Source organism: Tachysurus vachellii, chromosome 8 (genome assembly GCF_030014155.1).
Source record: "Tachysurus vachellii isolate PV-2020 chromosome 8, HZAU_Pvac_v1, whole genome shotgun sequence".
Taxonomy (NCBI): domain Eukaryota; kingdom Metazoa; phylum Chordata; class Actinopteri; order Siluriformes; family Bagridae; genus Tachysurus; species Tachysurus vachellii.
This window is the reverse complement of record NC_083467.1, coordinates 13,977,868-14,003,215: the sequence shown is the minus strand read 5'-3', so window position 1 is coordinate 14,003,215 and position 25,348 is coordinate 13,977,868. Positions and strand designations below refer to the sequence as shown.

The window sequence follows — 25,348 nt, the reverse complement described above, 5'->3', positions numbered from 1 at the left end:
CATGACATTGCAAGTGAAATTTGCTGGTTAACACCAGTTTGGGTTGTACAATGTAATTTCATTGTTATTTCCATGGTCATAAATTAGCACACTGCCCTAATCTGGGTGGAGCTGAGCACAGGGAGTAGCAGAAAAAAAAGCAGTAGAATTTATTAATGCATAGATTTTAAGCTTTTAGATTTAAAAGGATTTTAAGATTTTAAGGATTAAATGTTAATTCCAACTTAAATGTTAATTCCAACTTAAAGTGCCTCAGTTTATGAAAAATAAAGATTTATGGATTCACTATCACCTCAATTCAGCACAAATAGGCTGCTTCAGCTACATGTAACTAAATATAACAGACTTTATTATCTTATTTGTAAAAGAATTCACATTTCATCAGGTGTGGCTACAGAAGCACATTTAACACCTAAAGCTTTTTTAATCACACACAAACATCTATTTTATTTCACAAAAAAATGTATGAAACTCCATCTATCTGCATCTTTTTTAATGCATATCATTTTATATGTGTGCTATAATCAGGAAAAACTCTGAATGTGTCAGCTAGTTAATTATCCAGTCTAAATGTGATATTAGATAACAATGGTGTTGAATATAAAACATTAGGAGTCACTTTTGCTGATGGCATTTGTGTGAGTTTCTCTACAAAAAATCAAAAAAGTTTCTCTTGTGTGAGTTTCTATTCAAAAAATCACTTGAAAAAACACAACCGTATTGAGGATGTGCAGGTATGAAATTTGAAATTCTGTCTTACATAGACTGGCCTTTTCACAGTTACTGCTAAGACCACTTAATCATGTGGACACTAGGAGCCTTCCCAGGAGACTTGGCAAGGTGCAGATACAAAAAAAGTACACAGAGAGAACCCATGGGACACAACCTCACAAGGGACACTGTGTACTCATTCAACAAAAAATAAATAAATAAATAAATATACACACACATGCAGGTCAGCACTGCTGAGCTATTAATCTGTTCAACTCAGCCTGGACACCAGTGTCCCAATTATCCATTCATGAATCTTTTATAAAAAGAGATTCTAAAAAACTGTTAAAATAAAAGTGTTGTGAACTGGAATAAACAGGGAACAATTTAAAAATGACAGATGCATACATTAATTTTCTTTACTGGATTGCATTTATTCGATCCCACCAAATCTGAACACATTTTTAAGTGTTTGTAGACCGTATATGTTTAAAAACACACTTGTGATACCACATGATACAGGTTAATAGTAATGAGGTGCAAATGTGTGTAACCGCTTGAGACAGCAAATGGAAATACTTCAGGTCCAAAATATACCCTGTGATATTATACAGACACAAAGGACAGTTTCTGTCTTGTATATCACAAACACACGGCCCACAAGTTGCATTTTTATTTACCTGTGGCAGAAATATTCTGTAATCAACAATACCACATGCTAATGAAGCTGGACACACCCTGGGAATCTATGAGCAACATTCATCCCCCAGTGCTTAAAGCACACCAAGAATCACCCTATCGCTTCAGTTTATTTATAAAATGACCATCCTGAATGTTTGTCTATACAAGTTCTGAATCAGCTACAAAAAACCCTAAATTTAATTATTGGAGAGATTTTAGTAGAGTTAGATTATAAAATTACACAGTAAATCTAAACACTGTAACTTTCCAATCTTTTGTTCTATCAACACTAGATGAAGCTGAGATGGTTGAGCACACCACAGGTTTTTTTTAGGAAATATACTCAATTACTTGCCGCGATGAGGCATGGGGGCACAGCGGGTAGCAATGCTGCCTCACAGCTCCAAGGTCCTCGGCTAGATTCTCAGGTTACTGACTGTGTGATGTGTTACACACTTCCAAAAACATACCAGCAGGTAGACTGGCTACCCCAGGTGTAAATGAGTGTGTGTGTGTGTGTGTGTTTGTGTGTCGTGTGTATGTTTGTATGTTTGTATGTATGTTTGTATGTATGTATGTATGTATGTATGTATGTATGTGTATAATAGATTTGTGTACTTACTTGTTTGATGTTATGTACAAACTGTTCATTTGAAAATGTGTCGATGTGATTTCTCATTAATAGATGTTACATTTAATAGATAGACTGATATTCTAGATATCCTATGCAGTCTTTCAAATACTTCCATTAGGAATATTAAATCAGAAAAATAATGCAGCATCATTAACATTATTCTCTCCACTGTGCTTTATAATCTAGTGTGAGAAATATATGTGTTTTCTAAAGAGCACCAAAAACCAAATCATAGCAAAAATCTTACAATCCTGCTGCCTACTCCACTTGCTAAGTCAAAATGCCCGGCACAGACTACAAAGTACAATGGTCAAGGACTCTAGCTTAGGCAGCATGTATCCCAAAACAGGGCCCAGGGTATGCAGGCAGTCCAAATAACTCAGTGGATGGTCTATGAGTAGACAATTGGACATACAAATACCAGCTTGGACTCATATTGTTTTAGCATTGCTACATTCGCTAGGAGAGATGTCAAGCCAGGACTGGCGATAGTGTAAGAATTCCGAGAATAGGGGTGTTTGGATTTGCAATTCATCTGCAGTTGTGTATTTCACAACCTTACTGAAAGAAAGGTCATAGAAACAGCTTCACTGGGTAATTTACAGATGTTCATTTGCCATTCCTCAAAGGGCAACGGAACACCATAGCAGCTTAAGTGAATAGTTGATTAATGACACTCCTGTCAAAACTGAAAAGTGATTTTTTTTTAAAAAAGCAATGTGCAGTGCCAAAAGAGACCGCCATTGTGTTTATCTTGGTGAATGGGCTACTTCCCCGTGCAGAGTGAGCTAGGGGAAGGAGGTTGGGGGAGATTCTGCCTGAAGTATGCTTGAAACACTGGCTGTCAGAACGGCCTTGTCCTGCTGTCAGACTAGCAGCATGCTCATCGATCTCAGTCACACCCCCCTCTAGCCCATGTCCCATCCACCAAAAGGGCCCATCCCAAATAAACAGCCTTACCCAGAGCCTGAATCTGCAGCATGGGATTTACATTCCAGGGCCTTTGGTTACAATCTTTGAAGTAAAAATCAACTACTTAAGACAGAGCATTCTCTGAACTAATTGTGACCAAGCCCCTTTGGAGCTGCAGAAGGTAAGTTGTTGAAACAAAAACAACAACAACAACAACAACAACAATTTTCCTGGCATGAATAGATTATGCCGTATGGAGTCTTGGGACAGTAAGACCCATGCAGAGACACACACTACGCTCGTCTCACCCACTGCTGGATTCTCTTCTCTATAATTAATTCTTTTGGTTAAGATTTGTTAATGGTGCCTTCAATAAAAAATGCAATGTTTGTGAACTTGTGCTGTTATTTAGACTGCTCCTTTTCCCACTAGATTCCACCACAGTTAATCCTTGCATATAAACAGCATTACTGCTGTATGGGTTTCTCTGATTTAATTAGTTTTTCTTATATACTGTGTAATGATGAGATTTTCAGAAGCAAAATCTCTCTCATTGGGCATTTAGTGGGAAGTGTCCAGAATGTGTAATACATTGTAATACTCATGTAATACAGTGTAATACTCATGTAGCCCATATATAGCTCAGTGCTAAGTCAAATAATAACACTATCATTTCACATTTTGCACCACAACACTTATTGTTATAACCAGTCAACAGATCTGACTTAAATAAATAATTTCTCTTATATTCTTTTCACTGAGTCGTGAAAATTGGTTTTTGAAGGGAATTAAAGAATTATTCTTGCCGACCATTTTCGATTTCTAACCCTCATAGTTGTTACATGTGTAAGCCCATCCTGAAACAATCTCACTTCAATTTGCCCATGGAAAATGTCAAACATTAGTCTTTATGGTGGAAAATGCTTTAGGGTCAGTGGAAAAGCAGCTAGAAAAATAGTCAGGGAGTGAGTGTCCCCTAACTTCAAATTGATAGAAAAACCAAATGCAGTGAGTCAGAGGTACAATAATAGCTTCCATCTGGGACCTGACCTGGGTTTATGAAGAATAATTCCAGCATAATAGGCCTAAAGCAAACCTGGCAATGACTGCACTGTGAAGAACAAAGCATCTGGCCTGATGTACGAGTAGGTAGTTTGTCCTGCAAAGGTGTCAAACTATTACCATACGAAGCAAAGGCAGAAAAAACTGTCTAACAGCCAAGGCCATGAGTCAAAGCCTGATTATTCAGCGTGTGTTTACTGGGGCAGAAGGAGCCTGCAAAGAGGCAGTCACTGTGAGGCAAGTAAACCCTAGAACTACTCCATCGCTCCCTAAAGCACATAAAAAGTTCTTCTCCGGACTCCGGCTAATTGCCGGCAAACTTTACACTCAAGGGACATGGGAGACTCGAGCACCTCTGTGTTCATCAGGCAGAGGCAGCTAATAAACTGTCACAGCATTCCTAATAAACTAGCTCAGTGAAAAAACCCAAAACAAGGAAACTAACACTACACTCTAGAACAACCTTTTTTACTATGCTGTTCAGCAGGCCAGTGTAAATGTTTGTAGATACTCTATAAAATGCTCACCACTTGTTCCAACAGGGCAGAAGATCAATGCTTCAGTACCGAGAGCTGTTGTTCAAAATTATGTACACCATAAACAAACGGCATCTTTATAACTTGGCCAACAATCTATATTTATTCCAATTCTGGTATGCCACATAAAACATCCATGTGAGTGCACAGACAAACACACACACACACACACACACACACACACACACACACACACACACACACACAGACACACACACACAATTTCCATGGCTCAGTCATGGCTTAACCTCCTAAGATAATTTACTGTAAGTGTGCAAGTATTTGTCAAAAAAAAAACCTCCAAGTATGAACAGAAAATAAACCAGCCAGTGATGCCAAAATCAAACTCCAGTGTTTGACAGTTAAACATGTGTTCTCACAGTTTCCACTTGAATGCACACTCAAACACTGCTTTATGTGCAATCATTCAAAACATGTGTAAATCAAAAACACAAAAGTGAAAATTGTAGCTTACTTCTAGAGATTTTCTATGTATGGTATGTCCCTTGACAAGGAAGTGACAATACACAGTGCATTTCCTAATACACTAGGTGAATATTTGTTTCTCAATTCTCTCTCAGGTTTGAGCAAAAGCAGACCTAGTCAGGAACCTAATTTGGTCTTCTCATTATAGTAAATGGCCCCAGCAGAGTCTTTAATATGAATGAAACTTGAAATCACTACAACTCCAAAAAGCAGAACAGTTCACATTCAGTTTTTCATTCCATGTGGGAGCACTTCAGCCATTCCGTGGCTCTGCCATTGTTTGGGAGCAATGATTTGGACCATCAGCAGTAGGGTGACATGAAGCAAAGTCTTGACATTGTACATGAGCCCTGCACGTTTGTATGAGGGGGGAAACACAGGGGAAAGCATTTAGAGAAAGGGTGGAGAGTGATAGAAAACATGTGGCATGCGACCGACGCCTAGGCATGCAAAAGAGTCCTTTGATCTTCCAGCTAGGACCGTCAGCCGCCAAGGCCGAACATTACCACTCCGACCACCTCACAGAGCATCAGCAGCAATGCATGGATTAATCAAGCAAACATTCTGACTAGTGACTCTCCTCAGAGGACCCCTGGCCTTATTTACTGTGGCTATTGCTACTGATACATGTTATATGAGAATGTCAAATGGCTACAATGCGTTATATTGGCCCAGCTTCAGCAGATTATTTGGAATATCCAGTTTACACTGCAATAAAACAAAACACCTTACAATAACACCTGTGCCCTTTCAAACTGTGGCCATAGTTCAAGAGAGATGGACGTGATTTTAATAGGAGTTTGATTTGGATCTGTATTTGTTTTAGGCATATATTGATTTCAACAAAGCTCATGTCTTACAAAGCGGCTAAATTCCTCTTGGCTCCACATAACACTGTACCAATCCTAAACCTTCAGGAGGAAATCCATTAAAATGTTCAAATGAAGCATCTGTTTTATATTTACACAAAGGGGCATTTAAAGGAGAACGGCTTCTCTTGAATAGACATATAATGACGTGCAAATATTTCTGTCCCATCAGTGGGAGAAAAAGAAATACTCATTTTTAGACTTGTAGGGAAACAGAGGGAATAAATTAGGGCGGAAATGTGAGCCTGAGACAGATAATCACACAAACAAGATGCACTGGTGGAGGCTTCTCTGCTAAGCTAAACCTTCCACAGTAAAATAAAATAAACACAAATATATGGTATAACAACATTTTTGTGTTAATCTGTACAGTATATTCTCAGCCAGTCTTTTCATTCTGTTCCTGTGTGAAGATTTTGTCAGTTAAAATCAACTGGTGAAGAAGTTTTAAGCCAACTGATAATGTTCTCTATTATTTTTCCAGTCTACAGAAACCACCTACAGAAAGTGGTCATATTCTACCAGCCAGTCATATTTGTGTTCTATTCAGATGTATTATTATTATTATTTTATTATTATTCTCTTTCACATCTTTTACGCAAATATTGTATGTATATAAATCTAATGTTGTAATTGCGAGCTGTGAAATTGAGAAAATGGGCCAACGACCTTCACATATTAGTGTGTCCATTAGAGCCAAGATGAAGTATATCAACCTGTTGTAATGGCAGAAGGAGGACAGCTGGATTTCATCACAAATTCCCTGGTGATGTCATTTTGAGGACAGATTTTAATGAAGAACATGAAGACAGTTTGGAATATAGATCGGCACACCCATTAGCACTGACCCATCAATGGGTCGCTTATTACTGTAACACCTTTTTCATATTGATGTAAAATCATTCATAAAAATAAATAAATAAATAAATAAATAAATAAAATGTTGCATCTATTTATCTTAACCCCATGTCCTCTTAAGTAATCTATTTTTGTAAATTATGTCAAGTTTACTTAACATTTTTAGATTTTTTCATTGAAGCTTCTTACTAAATGCAAAATTATTTGATTTACTAGTTGGTTTATATTTAGTATAATTATAGTTTTTCTTAGTGGTTCATTGTTAATTAAGATGACAATCCCATGTGGATATCTGTGTAATGTTTTTGTTGTTTTAAATAGTCACAGTAAATCGTTTTTTTTTTTAATGGCTACAAGTGGTGGGGTTTATAACGACCAGTTTTCTCTTTCTATTTTAAGGCTGTAACGGGTTAAGGCTCTGTAATATATTATGTCCACACTGTGATCTAGTCTATCCAAAATTGTTTTCTTAGTGACACAGACCTCAGTGAAGGCCTAGAGCTAAAGTGCATGGACGACCCTGCTGTTGAAATGCAAGAACAGGCTCAGTTTGCATTAAACACAGTTCTTTGGCCCAGTGTCTTTCATTCAGCAAGGCTTTAGGGCTTGTTAAAATACCCATTGCACTTTCTAGAGCAGCATTAATAAGATCTGATAACTAATCAGGGATAGTGAGCACGGGAATTGTATATCCTGGTAAAGCCAGGAGGAATGTAAAACACTGCGGCTCTCAAAGGAGCCCTGTGGCAGCTGCGAACATGGGAAGCTCAAAAAGCAGACAGACATCCGGATCGCGTATTCGTTTTATTTGCTTTTTTAAGATCAAATTATTGTTAAGACTTTAATACAGATTTTAGTGCTCTGTTTCATTATCGTAACAGGTCGTACATTCACGTCAGGTCAGAATGTACTGGTGCTCTGCCAATGAAGCTAGTCTAGAAGCAAATTACCAACACATTTATGTTTAAAATATGGTGAATTTAAAAATGTCACTATTGCTATTGCTCTTATAGCAGATAATGAACAAGAGAAATGTAGTTGTTCTCTCGTTCAGGTTAATTCTCTAGTGACCTGAACAATCAAAGGAAGCTTCAACCTTCAACACGCTCATGTTAATATACTATTACTCTAACAAAGGGGAAAATTTATTCTACTCAGTAGTAAGAATACTTAAACCACTTCAATATTTTATATATTAATAATATATAAATATTAATTTTATATAAATTTTTATATAGTGTTATAGGCCTATAAGAATTATGTACATTCCTTTGGCCCTCAATAAAGCAGATACATTTCACATTTTTATTACTTTGTATTTTTGTTTTGTTTTGTTTGTCAAATGCCTAAGATATATCCATTTGCATGTCAATAATATATTTATTCATTTATTTATTTGGCAGGATCGTAAATTATAATTCTTAACTTGTCTGTCAGTGCAAATACAGTATATTGACTCAAACACAACAGTATTTAACAAAGGATCTCCTTCAATGCTGTGTCCTGTCTGTGTGTCAGGATGATGAAAATCTGCATCTGCATACCTCAAAATATCTGTGTTAGAGCGACACTTGGACTCCGCACAGTAATCAATCCATTAACACAGCAGGCCTGCAGAGTGAGCTCTGAGTAACACCCTTCCCCTACAAATGTGCTTATGAGTATGGAGGTGCAGCTGTCACACTCCTGTAATACAAGCCCTTATTAGTGTCCATTAGTCTGCCCCGAAACTAATAAGAGATTGTCAAATACATCTAAACTTTCACACAAGTGCCACACAAATAGGAGAACATCAAAAATATAGATGGTGCCCTAAGGGGAAACGCTGCTGTAATATTATTGTTTTGCTGCAGAGTAATCAGGGGGATAATGTACAAATCTCCAGTTAATACAATACTACTGAAAAAAAATATATCTCAAAACAAATGGAGCAAGCAAGCTCATTCGTTCATTCACTTGCTTACTCACTCATTAATTCACTCACTCCATCACTCAGTCTCTCTCATTGCATTGTCATCATCACTTACATGAAAGAAACACAAAGAAGCACTTGTCAGGCGCCTGGTTTTACATGCCACAAATCGGTGTTGGGATTGATAAATTGTTTGGAGCAGTCACCTTCAGATGCATCATGTTCATGCCAAACCACAGTCTAGAAAAACGGAGAGCAAAAATGCATGACCATGCACAACTATTTCAAATGTATGGTTAGGCCTCAGCCATCAGAATTTGTATTTAGTTTCAGTGAAAGAGTCCTTTTGGCTGTTTCTACAGCTCATTCCTTTCATGAGGTAAAATGAGAAAGGGGAAAGAAAAATCACATATGTTTTCTATGATTTGCATTTGATGAATAATAGATTGGGAGAAAACAATCCCTAACATGTCAAAGGCACTTTTCAAAATGTTTTTTTTTCTATCTTAAACAAATGATTATTATTATTATATTTATTAATTTATTTATTTTTATTATATTTAGTATTATTATTTGCTACATTTATGCTTTACTTCTGCATGCAAACGTACAGCAGAAATACTGTATTATACCCCCCCACCCACCCCCCACTTACACACACACACACACACACACACACACACACACACAAACATACACAAACACACACACTCTTTTTTTTAACCCAGCCTGAAATTGTGAGAGAAAACACATAAAAAGACAACAAACAAGGATGCCAATCTGGCTGTACCCTGCAACAAGACAACAGACCAAATCATACAGTACAGCGACATAACATAAGGTTCCAATCCTGCTCTGGGAGAATAAGGTCTAAATATTACAAGTGCCGAGGATCCAAAATGTCCTCAGGTTAGAATTATGTATAAAGGCAAATTAAAACTTTTATATCACAATCTGAGTTCTGCAATTTAACATTTTGCTCATTGTGAGACCTAAGGAACTGCTAGAAATGAAGTTTCATTTTCTTTTCATTTTGTTCAAAAGGACGAAATGTTTTGCCCTTGAATGCAAGTGCGGTACTAAATCTCAGTTTATGGCCATTATATGACCAATGCTCTTCACTAATTGCATGACTAATAACAGTAAAACTTAAATAGCGCACTAATCAGAAACACAAATGTAAGCATCTAAGTACTTTTAGAAAGGTGACAATGTCTCACTCTTTTTGTTTTCACGTAAAGAACTTAAAACCACCTATACCTTAGTTTCACTAAATGCTCTTAGAACATTCAGCAGTTTTTCAGCATTCACAGTTCAGCACATAACATCTCCATCTATCTATTTCTAAAGGCAGGCCCACACATCTTCAACCTCAATGGCACTCGATCAATTCTCACGCATCCATGAACATCGAAAAGTATCACACAGAATTCCATAAGAGAAAAACATCTTGAGGCCCAGTTGGAAAGGAGGAGAGGGATACAGAGCACTTTATGAGCTGTAGTGATTTCTCTTGGGAGCTGGCTTAACTCAAATAATACCACAGACAGGACTGAATCTCTCTCTACAAGCCAGCTGCCAGCCAATTTATTATCAACCCTCTCAGCCACAGTTCCTCTTACAATTATACACGCTAGACGAAATACATGGTTCAGTATCTTTACTCTGAGACAGCTCTCCCTGTAATGAACTTCCATCCTAACATTAATGGTCTTAATCATTTAACATTCTGAATCTGGCAAAAGTGCCAAAAAAATGTCCATACATGCATAATAAAGCTTTCAACCAAAAGGAGTGGCGCAACATAAATCAGTTTCCTTTCTATCCACGATATTACATTTAAAAAACTATCATGGGGTAAACTCGCAAGGTTCTATAACACTATACTACACACACACACACACACTCACACACACACACACACACACACACACACACACACACACACACACACACACACCTTCCACCACAAAGCCTCAAATGCCAAACACACATCTATTCTGTCTCCTGATGAGGTGATACCGAAGAGTATTTCACAATCTTAACTGCTTCAAGCTGCTCTTTGTGGACGCCTACACCACAGATCTATTCTCTCCCCCGCTGGTCTCGGTGCTCATACTCCCCAGTCCCAACACACACACACTATGGCTTACAGATCAGAGGTGTGTTTGTATCTCTTTGAGATGTATGTACTACTTTGAGAATTTTTTTTGTTCTCCAAGTAGTACACACATTTACACATTTAAAAGCACTTATGTTCTCAGCAGACAGCAAATAAATAGATTAAACAATCAAATGACTGAAGAAACAATAGGTTCTGCATCTCATTTAAAGTGTTTGTATATAGTATTGGTGCTAGTACATTATCCTGATGAAAGAAACAAAATGGGGCGTGAAATGAAAGACACTGCAAATAGAAAATGAAAGAGGAAGAGACTATACCTTGGCAGGTGACTCCCCGGTCCTCATACCCAATGTTACACAAACATTTCCCAATGGGTACCAGCCATTCCCCCTCAGTGCTACAGTACATTTTGGGAGGATCCTCTTCCTTGGAGTTGTTGACGCAGGAGCCCCTCACCTCCACTAATGACTGAGTGTCCATGGGAACTGTGTCCGGAAACATGGCCAGGTTCCGTACTGTGAAAGGGCACTTCTTAAAGTACACCCGCACTGACACCAGGGCCACGCAAGCCCCAACATCCTGGAAGGCCAGGTAAAAGCCTTTCTTAGTCACTGGACCTACTTCTCGTACTTCTGTGTTGAGTTTCAGAATGCGATCTCCCAGGTCCATCTGAGTAAAGCTCTCATCGGCTGCAATGGTGTCTATTTTCGAGAACTGGTGCTCACGGAACTTACTGCCCTGATCCTCGTCCGTCTCCAGGTAGTGCAAGTTGAAAGTTTCTTTGCATGTTCCCAGCACCAGTGGGATACTGTTGCAGTCTCTCAGAGTGAACTTGAGCTCCACATAGATCTTCTGAGCAGAGCTGCGAGGGATCCAGTTAGTTCTCAGCCAGTTGTTCTGGCTGTACTCCATCACATTGCACACCTGAAAGGTCCGAATCGGTGTGTAGTGTTCATCCACCCCACTGATCTCTTCCCACTGGGGAGCAAGAAAAAGAGAGCAAGTATGATTATGAGTGTGGAACAGGACTACTGAGGTTCAGTCTAAAACTAAGCCATAGATATTCACACTTCCAACACAAATATGAGTTACCTGAATGACAGAGTAAGACTGAAATAAATATTCACGCTTTTGCTGATAATTAACATGTGGCATTCTCTGCTGTAATGGGAGTGTGAATATGATTCATTTCATCATTCACAAGTGTTTTATCATTTATCAAACCACAGTTTATGGTGTTCAAAATAACAATGTGTCCTGAATCATATGGCCTACAATTGTAACATGCACATGGCAGAATAAGTTACAGTATATATTAAAAATGTGCTCTGGACTCTTGTTCACTCCTGAAGAGACTCTCTATCACTCACTCCTGGTCCAGTTAATTTTGTACCTGCACACAAAACGTTCTGATGGAACTACAAAGAAAAAGCATTTACCGAACATGAATGTCTCACAAGCAATCTGCCATGTCCAGTTTTTTTGTCCACAAACTTCATACCTGACCACCCACATGAGAGTAAAAAGCACCCACTCCCACAATGTACACGTCTAGTCCTCATTTCACACCTCTGGTATGTACAGAGAAAATGTCTTTTCTGTTACAATAACAGAATACTGTCTGGCTTCCCATCAAGCTACAGTTTAAAAAAGCCTCTGGCAGAATCAAGTGGGTCATCTTTAATGGTCTTGAAGTGTTCATTAGCAGGCAGGACAAGTGTACTCTCAGACTCAATTGCCTAACTATATTTCTACTGTGGCAGTGGTTAATGAAACACCCAGGAAAGTACATTAAAACAGTTTTATTTTCACATTTGCTTGATTACGATTGGTTATTTTGGCCACAAGTAGTAGTTTATCAACATTAGTAGTAGACACCAAATAACGAACACAGAATTTTTGAAAATGTAAATCATATCCTGATGTAAGCGTATGAAACCTTGAGTCATTGATTATGAAAAACCTTTATGGAATATTCTGAATGTCAAAAATACAAAGTCCAATTTGAGATAAGTTGCCATTAGAAGGCATAAGAATCTTCTAGAGAATAGCTTTGTCTTCTACAGTCTAATCCTTAATTCTTGAGTTTGTTTCCCAAACTGTAACTGTATTATATAGTGTGTCTACGTTCACAAAAAGGTTTTTATCAACAGCTGTTCCATCTGCTACCTTTTCTGCCACTTTTTAATGAATGAAACTTATGTCAGTTGCTGACGTATTAGTTTATTCAGCTTTATGGCAGATTTCTTTGCCTTGAATTTGTTATGATTTACAGCTACAAATTATTCACACACATTGAGTAAGGAAACTTTGATTTACTGTACAAAACTGTCACTGCGCTCATTTTTTGAATACTCTATGTCATTCGGGAATAAATGTATTACAGTATTTGTTCAGTTAAATCAGCAGCTTCAGCTATCCTGGCCCAATGGCCTGTATGGCTTTTGGGCAGTTTTCTACAAACTGGAGATCCTATAGAAGTGTTATGTCCTATAGAATAACCCCAGATAAATGAAAACTGTTTTTATTGCCATGTGTTTATGAATTTCCGAAGCAGACAAACTAAAAGTGCTGCAAAGTCAAATACATCACTGGAAAGTTCAAGTGGTGATTTGTCAAAGTTACTTTCTTTCCATGAGGTATTTTTTGAATTGCCAGCTTGAGATCACTAGTGTAGTAGATGCCCCAAATTGAATCCAGGTGTCTGGGCTGCACTATATTATCAAATTGCAGTGAAGGACTGAGTCTAGAAAATAGGTGCCAAAGTAAATAAAATATCATATATAATGCATTGATGACACGCTTGAAAATAGCATATTGCAGGAGTGGTCTCATGTCATGCATGACATCATCATCATGGCACAATTAGCCATCTTCCTGCAGTACCCTTCTTTAAACTATAGTGCTAAGCTGCACTGAGTTACAGTAGGCCACTGAACACAAATACATCTGTCTGGGCATTTCTTTTAACAGGTAACAGTTTTTCAGAGAGTGATTATGTCTGAGAGTCAAACTACAACTTTGTACCATGTAGGATCACTCCAAGTTACAAAAGGAGACATTATATCTCTGTTTTGCAATTTAACACTCAACAGGGAGACTGAAGTTGACTAAAGGTTTTTTCAAATATCACTTTACATCAATAATCCCACTGCAGCAAGGAAAGTAACAAGGAAACATGGAAATCAGCAGTTGGTTCATTTGGCAGAATTTTGGCTCTCTATGTGTACTGTAACTGTGAAGACAGATCGACTGGTAAATACTTTTGAATAATAAATTCAGATAACAAAACGGCGCTGGAACTAGTATTAAAAGAGACAAATTAAAAGAGCTAAAAAAGTTTTATTAAAAGTTTTAGAAATACATAATAAAACTACAGATTCTTTCTTGCTTTACAGTGAAATTGCATTAGTTAGACTAATATGTAAGCCCGGGTGGTATCAGATCTGCATTTGCTTATTCAAGCGAAAGACAAAATTGAGTCAAGCAAATCCTTCTGTTCTCATTGTAATTCTACTGATGAACAAATTAGAGCACATTTTTATTTTAAGAGCTACATCACCTGATACTGGAATGACAGGGAGAACACCAAAGACCATATAGCAGAGAAAAACAGATATCTACCAAGAGATACCATTTATGATATACAGTTAATTGTGTAGATTGTAAATTTATGATAGACAGAAACATCAAATTTACTCTTATACTCACATAATCATTATCACAATCATTCTAATATTCACTTCAAATAAAACATACTGTATGAATGAATATCTAATTTCATAGCAGTGCCCTAAAACTGTTTTTTCCCTTCCAGAATGGACTGTTTGCCCTTCTACAGTATATTCCCTTCATATCAGAATTTCATTTAGTCTGCATCATTCCCACACCAAGACTGGAAACAGCAGAAGCGGCTGCAAATGTTTCACCATCTAAAATTTCTTACACTAGGACAACTGTAACCTATCAGTCAATGCCTTTTCATCGCTGTTTTATGATTGTGGAACCATAACACATTGTGCACTGCCCATTTACCCCACCAAGGCCATATGATGTGCTAATCCCAGTTTATACAGCAGCTTTTCTTCGCACTTCATACAGCTGGGTACATTTCTGGTATTCTTTTCACAGCCCAAAACATACATACAAGCTCCAAAATTGTTTGGCTTTTATCCTGCTACTATTGCCTTTTTGGAATCATAAACATGGATCTTGGCTGTATAAGACATAGAATTACAATTGCGAATCTCAGTGTAGGTTATACAGTAGATTAGGTTGTACTGGACTGGAGGATCTGTACTGGTCAGGGCTTTGGCTTCCAGCAGATTACAGAGTTACTCGTTACTTCACAATTTTTATTAAATGATATAGACACTGTTATCTCAGTGAATTTTTGAGAGATCCTTTTTGGTTTTGAAGTAAATTAGTATCTAATTTTTGGCTATTAATGCAAAGTTTGCAAGGTTTTTTTTGTTTTTCAATAAATGTGGCTAGATTTATCATTTCTCTCTATTTCACATATAATAAATCTAGCCATAATTATTAAAAAAAATACTCAAAGATACTCAAAATCTAAAAATACCTAATCCATCCATATTTATTTGGGCTTTAGGAGTTTGCTTGTTTATGCAGTTCAAAATATCCCCCATTTTGCGAGGTTGATCTTTTATTCAACCAAATAAAGTTAAGTTAAAAGTTAAGTTTTAAAAGCACTGCTTACATTTAATTTAATTTATGTTTATAGCATTTGGTAGACAGACTTATCCTGAGCTACTTACAGAAGTCTTGAATACACTGATACTGGTTCACTAGATTATGGACTAACTATTATCTGATGTATTATCTGGTGTAAAAGTCTGATGGGTCATTATAGCTAGAAAAGTGCAGTCAACAAGTTTTTTTAAGTTTTAAATCTTTTAAATTTTGAGTACTTCAGGAAGCTATAGGTCTTTAGATGGTGTTTGAAGACTGTCAGTCAGTATCTCAGCAGTTCAGATATAGCATTTGGTAGACAGACTTATCCTGAGCTACTTACAGAAGTCTTGAATACACTGATACTGGTTCACTAGATTATGGACTAACTATTATCTGATGTATTATCTGGTGTAAAAGTCTGATGGGTCATTATAGCTAGAAAAGTGCAGTCAACAAGTTTTTTTAAGTTTTAAATCTTTTAAATTTTGAGTACTTCAGGAAGCTATAGGTCTTTAGATGGTGTTTGAAGACTGTCAGTCAGTATCTCAGCAGTTCAGATATCTAGGGGAAGATCATTTCACCACCCAGGTGCCTGAGCTGAAAATAGTTTTTATTCATACCTTCTAGTGATGGTGGGACGGGTTGAGCAGTGCTAGAGGAAAAGTGCTTCACCCTTTCTTTTTCCCACAAGAGGTAATCCAGCATTAGGTTGCCTAATGTAAAGTGTTGAGGCATTATCAAATCCCTAATCTACAGTCCATAATCATGGCATACATGTCTTTCCTTCCATGGCACAGATGATCTCTTTGTCGGCACTGAGCTACAAGCCAGGCACTCTGGGTAATCATGGAGCAAAGGCGAAGTAATCCTCCTCCTGTGAGTAATGAATCCCAGACTGAGGTCTGATGCAATTTGGACGAGCCATAATAAACAGAACTGTGCATTTAAAAAGTCAACCACGCCGAGCTGATTTATATTTCCTGTCCTTATTGGGGCAGGCGGCCACGTGGGGAGCATCTGATGGGTTTAGCTCCCAATTTGCTTTAACCGGGCCGATTTGTGCTTACACCGGCAGAAGGCGGGGAGCCCATCCATCAGTGTCAGTGCTGTGCCGGCACATTACGTACAATCATTTTTGAGGGTATGGCTCTTGGGGTAAAATGCTTATCACTCAAAACTAGGTAAAAGTCAAAAGTAATTATAGAACATTTATCTCAAGGTCTTGATCTTCTGCATTCTCCTTCATCAGTTATGACAATGAGATTTGCTAAATAAATGTTACGACGTTCACTCTCACCTTTATGATTGTAAGAAATATTAATTGTGCCATGACAGGTTCTGTACCAGCTATCAAAACTGCTATCAATTAAAACTACTTACAATGCCCAAGATCCTCCGCTAAACTCCATGTCAGCTGACCGTCAGACACCATTCCCCTTATCCAATCACAAGACAATGTCAAAATCACAATGATGGACACCTGTTTGAAATCTCCTACGCTCCTTGAGATAACTTCACACAATTTTTTTAGTTAGTTTTGCAGTTCCAGTTTTTTCTCCCTGTATGTCCTTTTCTCTGGATTGACCTGATCCTGTTTAGTTAATTCCTTATCAAATCTTAGCTATAGCATTTTCCTGTTTGCAGATAAGCCAGCATCTGTCTGCTATTGCTTTGAGATTACTGTTTGCTCCTTTTAATTTGTCTGTTTCCATTCATTAATAAAACCTAAACCTGCACCTGGGTAAATTTACTAATAAATAATTAGTATTATTTTCATCACCAAACAAGGGGTTTACATATAAGACATATCATGTTCACGTAAATGTATCCCCTTATAGCCAAGCATCTAGACTACAGGACGGTCTAGTCTATATTTTATGGTGCCAACTATAAAAAGGCAAGTGGAAACCAGATTTGGCAGCTATATGGAGAAAATTACTGGATTACCTTCAGCAAGTGCCAAGAAGTAATTTTAACACTTAATAAAGTTTAATAATGGTTGGATTAAGTAGCCCCTTGGGCCAATCCACAGTAAGATAAATAAACACAGTTGTTACTGGGCACTTTGGGTTTGATAACAGAAATAAATTATCTATTTTAACACACTGAACACTGTCTTTGGATCTCCTATTTCCCCAAGCTTCTACTAAATTATATTTTTATTTTACTAAAGGTAAAGAATGTTGAAATATTGAATTGCACTACTGTGTGTCATGTCTGTTCTCCTGCATGAGGATTTATGGTTAACATGGACATACATACCCCATGTGGTGGATATGATATCCATCCCAGCTCCCCTTGACTTGCTTTGGAATCCAACAGGTTAACTGCAGGAAAAGAGAAAAAAGAGAGAAAAAAAGAGTGAGTATTCCTCGTTAGCCTCTATTACCTCTCCCCCCCATGCCCGGGGACACATGTACATTCTGACTAATAGAGTATTTATTCAGCTGCAATATTCTCATGAGATGATGAAATTAAACAAACAGTGCAAGCCTCTACTCTCAGTAGATCAAGCTCATCATCCAAATGATTGTGGAAGGTGAAGGCACTGGGGAAAATAGGGAAATACCATCAAAATACCACATCAGCTGAACAGTTCGATTTCAATGCCTGCCCCACTGACGGAAAGAGGCTGCCGATGGGCGATGGTGTCTCGCATATCCATATCTACTGCATTGTTTCTTTGTAGGATGATGTTTTTTATTTATCTTTAAACAGAACACAGCTGGCAAGCATTGTCTGAATGAAATCCAATATGCAAAAATGAACGTAATGCAAGCTGTGAAACGATTATGAGCCTCGATCTATTGCATGCACATTCAAATTCAAGAAATAATTGTTATTGAATAATTTTTAACAAGCAAATAACGGGCAAGGCAATAGATGCCAAAATGAATAGTGTTTGTTTTCTTTTTATTTCTTAATGCTCACAATATAAGTGAGCACAAAACTACATTTCAAGAACAAAATGAAAGGAGAATTTTTTAACCTAAAACAAAATGGCTGTCTATAAACCATGAGCATTACAATGCACTATGCAGTCCTATAGTGCATTATAAGACACAAGAGGTGAGTGTATACAAAGACATACAATGTCATACTCCACTCCCGCCAACTTTTTACCATCTTTCTTTTGCCATTTTTACCGTCTTGTTCTTTTCTCAGCTTGACTGAAAACAGTTGTTCAGTCAATGTGAAATAAACGCATAATGGGAGCTGCCACGTGGGATTATGAGCAGGGCAACTCTGATGCACCGTCAAGTAAATTTTTATGCTGAACATATAAAACATACATCTGAAAATGTCAAGGATATTTGATTTGTATAATATGCTTATTTAGATAATTTTCATACCATAAAGATCTGACAGAGGTTTGGCAATAAAAGTTAGCCTAGTTTCAAACACAATAAATACTGCGATAACATAAAGTAGGAGAGTGACTGGTGCATATACTTTGTGGCATATTGTGCACATCAAGAATTAAATGGGGATCCAGCACAGAATCCTGTAAATGGGACCACACCTACCAAAACAGCTGGCTGTTCTCATACAGCAGACAATTTCCTATTAACTGTAATGAAGATATCTGCTTGTGTCCGGTAATGGCAGCTGACATCGAGCTCCATTGGTTCCAATTTAACTTTCTCAATGAGCCGAGCCAACGTCTCAAATTGAGCCGACCAGGGGAATTTGAGAACAGAAAATTAGATGGCTATATTGGTGAAGCAAATTCTTCAGCTGCAGGAGCAGGAAATCTTAGCCAAAAAACACCACCCTCATAACACCAAGAACCGATGGTACATTGGGCATCCTCTCTCAGCTCAATACTGCAACGCCAGCTTATTAATGGAATATCTGTTGTCCATAGGAATAAACAAGAACAGGCAAAACAGATGTAATCAATACATGACAGAGACAGTAATCTAGGCTCACAACCACAGTCTCTCTGTGAGCATCCACTGTCCTGATAAATCATCTCTGCACCAGTAACTATTGTTTTCATCAGCACGTTGCACGTTTATTGAACACATCAGCAGCAATGAAAAAAAACAAAACATCACCACAATGTCTTGTTTCATTCTCTATCTATCATATGACAGCCCACAATTGCATACAATATCCTATTTGTCAAATATTTACAGTATCAAGGACAAGCCTTTACTGTACAGTAAGCACAGCTGCATTTTATGGCTCAAAAAATAAAAAGAAGCAAAAATGCTTATAATCAGACGGAGGTTGATGAGACAACCATGCAGCTTTTTTCATCATTCAGCTAACCTTCACCTTTCTTGATGAGCTAATTAAATCTGTTATTGAATTAAGATGGGAATCGGGTGGTGCAACACCTCAGAAGTGCAGTCCAAGGGGATGAGGCATGCTGAGGCTTGGCTTTATTAAAAGCTGATTGTATGTCTATGTCTGTGAGTGAGGGTGTGTGTGAGAGAGAGAACACATGGAGAACCTGAGGATTGATTTCAAATATTTTCAAAGAAGAAATAAGACAGATTAAGTTAGCTCAAGTCCCCAAGAGCCTCTCCTGATTACTGAACAATGTTTAAACTTTACTCGGAAATGATTCCCCTTACAAATGAACAAATAGAAGTGTTTTGTCACAGAATTTACAGTGCCTATAAAACTGGAATCTGTGCGGTGTTATGTTCCCTATATAAATGTTTTAATCGGGTCCTCGAGCAGAACTTCAGAAATTTGAGATTTAAAAAAATGTTGCAATTAAAAATACATTGCAGTATATGATAACAGATCGCAATTTTATTAGGTTTATTATAAACAGTTCTTTCCAAAAAATACAAAAATAAACATAAAAAATATAAATAAATCAGCAAAACCTACAGTGGTGTAGTGAAGTATTAAACTGCAGAGTATGAATAATTCAGCTCTGTCTGCATGTGTCTTCTGCTCCAGCCTCTGTGCAGCTTTTTCCTCAGTCAGCTCCCTGTGAGCACCAAGCAGTCTCTGCCCGCACAACACTAGCAGCCCGAACACACCCCTGGCCCCGAATGCACTATTTTTACCATGAGCACATGTGTAAGCAGATTTTCGCTTTCGAAAGGTACCATCACTCACTAAACACTGTTTTCAGTGAGAGCAAAAAGTACCTCCACACCCTAAACCTGCCAAAATGACTCTCTCTCTAAAAAATACAGAAGGTATTGTAATGGCGAAGGTCGGTCCAGTAAGCAGTAAAACTGGGGTAATCCGTGTGATGTGTAATAAAAAACTTCAATTAGAGCGCAAAGGTCTTGAAATAAGAGAGCTTCAAGAATTTCTGAAACTACTAACAAGCAATGCTTCTTTCCATATCGCAGTCTTTAAATGGAAATATGTTTTTAGACAAGCTAACCAAACATATACTGAACTCTCCGACTCTTATGCAGCATACTGTAAGTAAGAAAAAGGTCCTGCAGGCTTGTCAGAGTTGCCCAGATCTAACTTCACACGGTCTGCTAAATGGCAGCAAAATTAGTTCGCTTCTTTAATCAAAAGTTTGTTTTACTAGGCCGTCAGCCCAGATTAAGGAAAAGAGAGCACAACACAGAGAGTCATTTATGATGTAGTAAAATAAAAATATGCCATGTGACCTAACTGTTATCCTGGAACTAATTACCAAATATATATAAATATACACACAAATGTTTTTAAAAAAAATTACCTTTAAAAGAGAAGCTATAAGAACTGTATATTTTATTTAGAGTACACATAAAATGTTATTATTTACCATTAAAAGCCTGATACAGACAAAGATTTTTAGTACAGAAAAGTACTATTAAATATCTACAAATAATGAGAAAAGTTGCATTTACATATGTAAACAAAAAAATATGGTATATAAATACTATATTTATTAATCTGTCTTAGTTGATTCTAGTTAAAAAATAATAATAATAATAATAATAATAATAATAATAATAATAAAAACTGTAAAAATAAAGTAGGTTCCTAGAGTTTAAACATATTATTATGATTAGTATTTAGTAATGTGTATTCGAATTTATATTGCTATTAAATCCTTAATAAAGTAAACGGGTCATTTCAAACCAATTTTACATCTGCAAAAGTTATTATTATTATTATTATTATTATTATTATTATTATTATAGTAAACTAACTTGTACCTGGTGCGTTAGCCGTGCATGTAGTAGGCTGTGTTTAGCTTGAGTTTAGCAGTACAGAGTTTTAGTACAGCGCAGAGCAGGACTGGATACCCAGCTGTCCTGTTTGATAGGAACCACAGTAACGCGCTGTTACGCGGCCTGAGCCGTTTGTCCAACCCCGGACAATGTCTTGTCATTTTGAATCTGTTAACCTATTATGAAAAACCTTATTGTAATTACTATCGTTTGTGTAGACTAGAGTCCTTGTAAAGTGGCGTTTAGATCTTTATCGCTTTTGATACACTTTTTTATTTTTTCTGGATCCAGTGATCACTTCCAGCTCCGACTCACTGCGCAAGAGACAAAGTGTCCCAATCACACAACAACTACTCACACAGCAACCTCCATCGTGCTGAGAAAACCATCATCATCTTATGGTCGGTTCCTTATAAAAGAGTCACTTTATAAATCACACGCTGATACGAGCTGAAAGCTTCAACTTTACCTATAGTTATTAATATAACCAATTTTTCAACGCCATTATCTTCTAAACAGTTAGATTTCGTTGATGAGTAAAAAAATAATGCCTTATTGCCCGAATGCATAAAGTAGTCTTATCCAGCAACAACAACATAAAATAGAGGCGTCTAATTTACAGCTACAATAAGATACAATGAAATTCGTGCAGCACAAAATTGTGATTTTGATCATGTGGGTCATCCTGTGCTACTGGGCCTTAAACGCAAAAAGCAACGAACAAAATCGCAAAAGTCTATGGGAGATTTTACAGTTGGACATAACATCTTTTCCTATTGCGCTGCAGTAATTGTACATTCTCAAAGAAAACTTTATGCCCAATTAACAGAGTGAACAGCCGAGGCGGCCACTTTCAGCCTAAACCATATAAAGGTGTAGCGCATAGCGCGTGGCTCTATACTGACCCTCACTGGTGAGAAACCTGCGCGTAAACAGCCTTTAACCCGCTATAACACCTTAAACCTGGTCTAATAACCATATGCACAACATGCCTAGTATTTTTCTGTATGGCAAGAGTTTAGAGTATGAGAGAGAGAGAGAGAGAGAGAGAGAGAGAGAGAGAGAGAGAGAGTTCTGTGGTTTAATATTTTGCTCCATATAACTTTAGAATAGCCTGAGCGTTTACAGACAGACATGACACCGAGCTTCATTAATTAATGCTAGATAATATCGGATAATAATATTTTCACTTTGTCTCGCCGTATACATTTTTTAACGTACTTTGTCTCCTGTTTGTTTTTTTTTATTTTATTTTAGTTGTTAACATATTGAACACTTAATTCGCATCCTTGAAGAAAACAAAGAAATAAGTTTCGTAAGTAGATGTTAAACATTAAAACTACCTACATTTACATTCACTGACACACACACACACACACACACACACACACACACACACACACACACACACACACACTGCTTCATGAACTGGAATGAAAGCTAAACCTTATATATACACCATATAAAAGAGCACTTATTATTCCAAAACTTTTACTTCGGTTGCAATAAGTACAGCAGATTTATTTATTTAAATGCATTTTACTTTTGATTGTTATTGTGGTTTCAGTCCTCTTTCTTCACTGCAGTCTTCTCTTTATTTGAAGATGATCATCTAAGATCAGTGAAAGATAAAAAATTCTACATACCTGTATTTTATTGAAAATTCTACCCTATATGAACTTTTCAATATCAACACTCTAAAGTATACATTTGTTCAGTTAAGAAACCTGTTGTGAGGTTGACAAAATCTAACCAAATCATTTGACCTTTAACTCTATAGAGTTACCACAACTCACTTTACACTCTCCTTATTGATTGTCTATTTTCACGTTAATCTCCTACTAACTGTGAAAACTAAACAAATCTCGCATTTTAAACTGATGCTTTGAAGAGTATTTAAGATTTGCATTAAAGTTGTAAAAGAAAGAAAGACATGTCACGCCCTGACCCCTGATTTTCTTTACTGAGAATAAACCTCGAACGTTTCTTCCTGCTTTCAGTATAACTCAAGAAGAATACAAACACGTATAAACGTGTCTAACATCTTACTGAAGACATACGAAATACGATAAGAATAATGTATAGCCTACTGATATAACAGTAGGAGTATATAGTAGGGGTATACAGTAGGGGTATACAGTAGGGGTATATAGGCCTAGTAACAGACTGGTGGAGGGTCAGTGTCCTGGTCTCTTTAATAACTACAGACTCATATAGTCTACAATGTCTATTCCTAATAAGTGTATGTTTTATAAGCTGCATAAAAACAACACAGTTAAGAAAGCGTGATAGATAATTCCAGTATTATACAAACTGCGCGCTTCATAAGCCATGGATATGATTGAGGTTGCGTTAAAAAGTGCCCGTAGTTAATTCATGAAAAACGAAATAACTATAGTTTAGTAAGTAAAGTAAAAGTGACAAACCGGCAGAGAAAACCGCTGCACTGATAAACCGCGTTTATTATCACAGACAAGGACAGTCATATCATTTGAACAGTTCCTGCGTAAATGCGCGTATTACAAGCAGCTGTGACACGGAATGAGTCTGGACGACCTCAAGCGTAAAAACTTTGACATGCCGCGGACAACGCAGCAGAGAGCTCGAGACGCGAGCGGAGAGTCAGTCAGCGCTCCTCTAACAGCTCGCGCCTCTCGTTCTCCGCGTCTGCTTACCTTCATTGGACGGATAAATGATGGATTCGGCGCAAGAAACGAGCATGAAGAGAAGGAGCAGGAGGGTTAGGAAGCGCGTGCAACCCATGACGGCAGTTGAGCGGGTAAGGAAAGGTACATAACTCCATGAAGCATGCCACCGACGCGACTGAGCTCTCCGCTCCTGAGCCAGTTACCATTCTCGGCGCGAGCGCTGATGTCAAGTTTGACACCGGAGACAAGGAGGAGTCTGCACGCGCGCTCCCTCACCCTGCGCACTTCCGCTGGGTCCTACACCAACCGGCACGCTGTTTTCACACCTACCACCTCAACACAGGTAAACACAAGAGTGACGTAAACTATTTAGCGTTTAGTTTCCCCTGCATACACTCGTGTCCCTATTTTGTCTTTTACAGGAAAACCCACTGCACACTGAATATGCCACAGCTCTCAATGTTGTTAGGTAAAACCTATAACCTACTGCAATGTGATTTAACCTTGGAGAAAGATCACAGATAAACCACTTTGTCTAGATGATGCAACTGCATTCATATGCAGTGTTAATATAAAGAATCCTGCATTTTCCACAAGGGGTGTGGAGCTGTGCATTTGTTCTAGTAAATAATAATAATGTAAGTTTATTCAGTTTTACACAAAAGAAATAATGAAACAACATTGATCTAGAATCTCTTCTGCTCTCACACTCACTTCTCTGACTGAGTTACTGATTATTTTCAAACAAAGACTAAATGTGTATTTCAATTAGTACTTATTTAATCTATATCACTTCTTCCTTTGTTCTACTAACAGTGTTTTATCTTAGATGGCACTTCAGGCTCTGACCTAGTGAATTTACATGAGGATATGTGTTTAATAAGAGATTGCACTCTCTGTTTCTCTGGTTATTGTATGCTAAATTCTGTCAACAATACATTGTACTATATTTCACAATATGTTTAATGAATTTCTTTTTAAAATAAATCTACAAATATTTGTATCAGTTAAAATATTGTACTAATTTTAGTAAAATATTTTAACTGATCTATTACAGAGATTCACTTGTA

The 25,348-nt window shown here is 37.4% G+C and overlaps 1 protein-coding gene across 2 annotated transcripts in view; it reads right to left on the bottom strand.

The window, feature by feature from the left end:
* epha3 (eph receptor A3) overlaps window positions 1-24,543 on the bottom strand; it is a 71,509-nt gene extending 46,966 nt beyond the window's left edge. For both annotated transcript variants that reach the window (XM_060876393.1, XM_060876392.1), the window contains exons 1-3: window positions 24,306-24,543; window positions 17,744-17,808; window positions 11,104-11,764 (exon numbers count right to left, since the gene is read on the bottom strand). In XM_060876393.1, the coding sequence (XP_060732376.1) occupies window positions 11,104-11,764; window positions 17,744-17,808; window positions 24,306-24,393 (814 nt within the window). In that variant the 5' untranslated portion in view covers window positions 24,394-24,543. The remainder of the gene's footprint in view (window positions 1-11,103; window positions 11,765-17,743; window positions 17,809-24,305) is intronic.
* Between the last annotated feature and the right edge of the window lie 805 nt (window positions 24,544-25,348).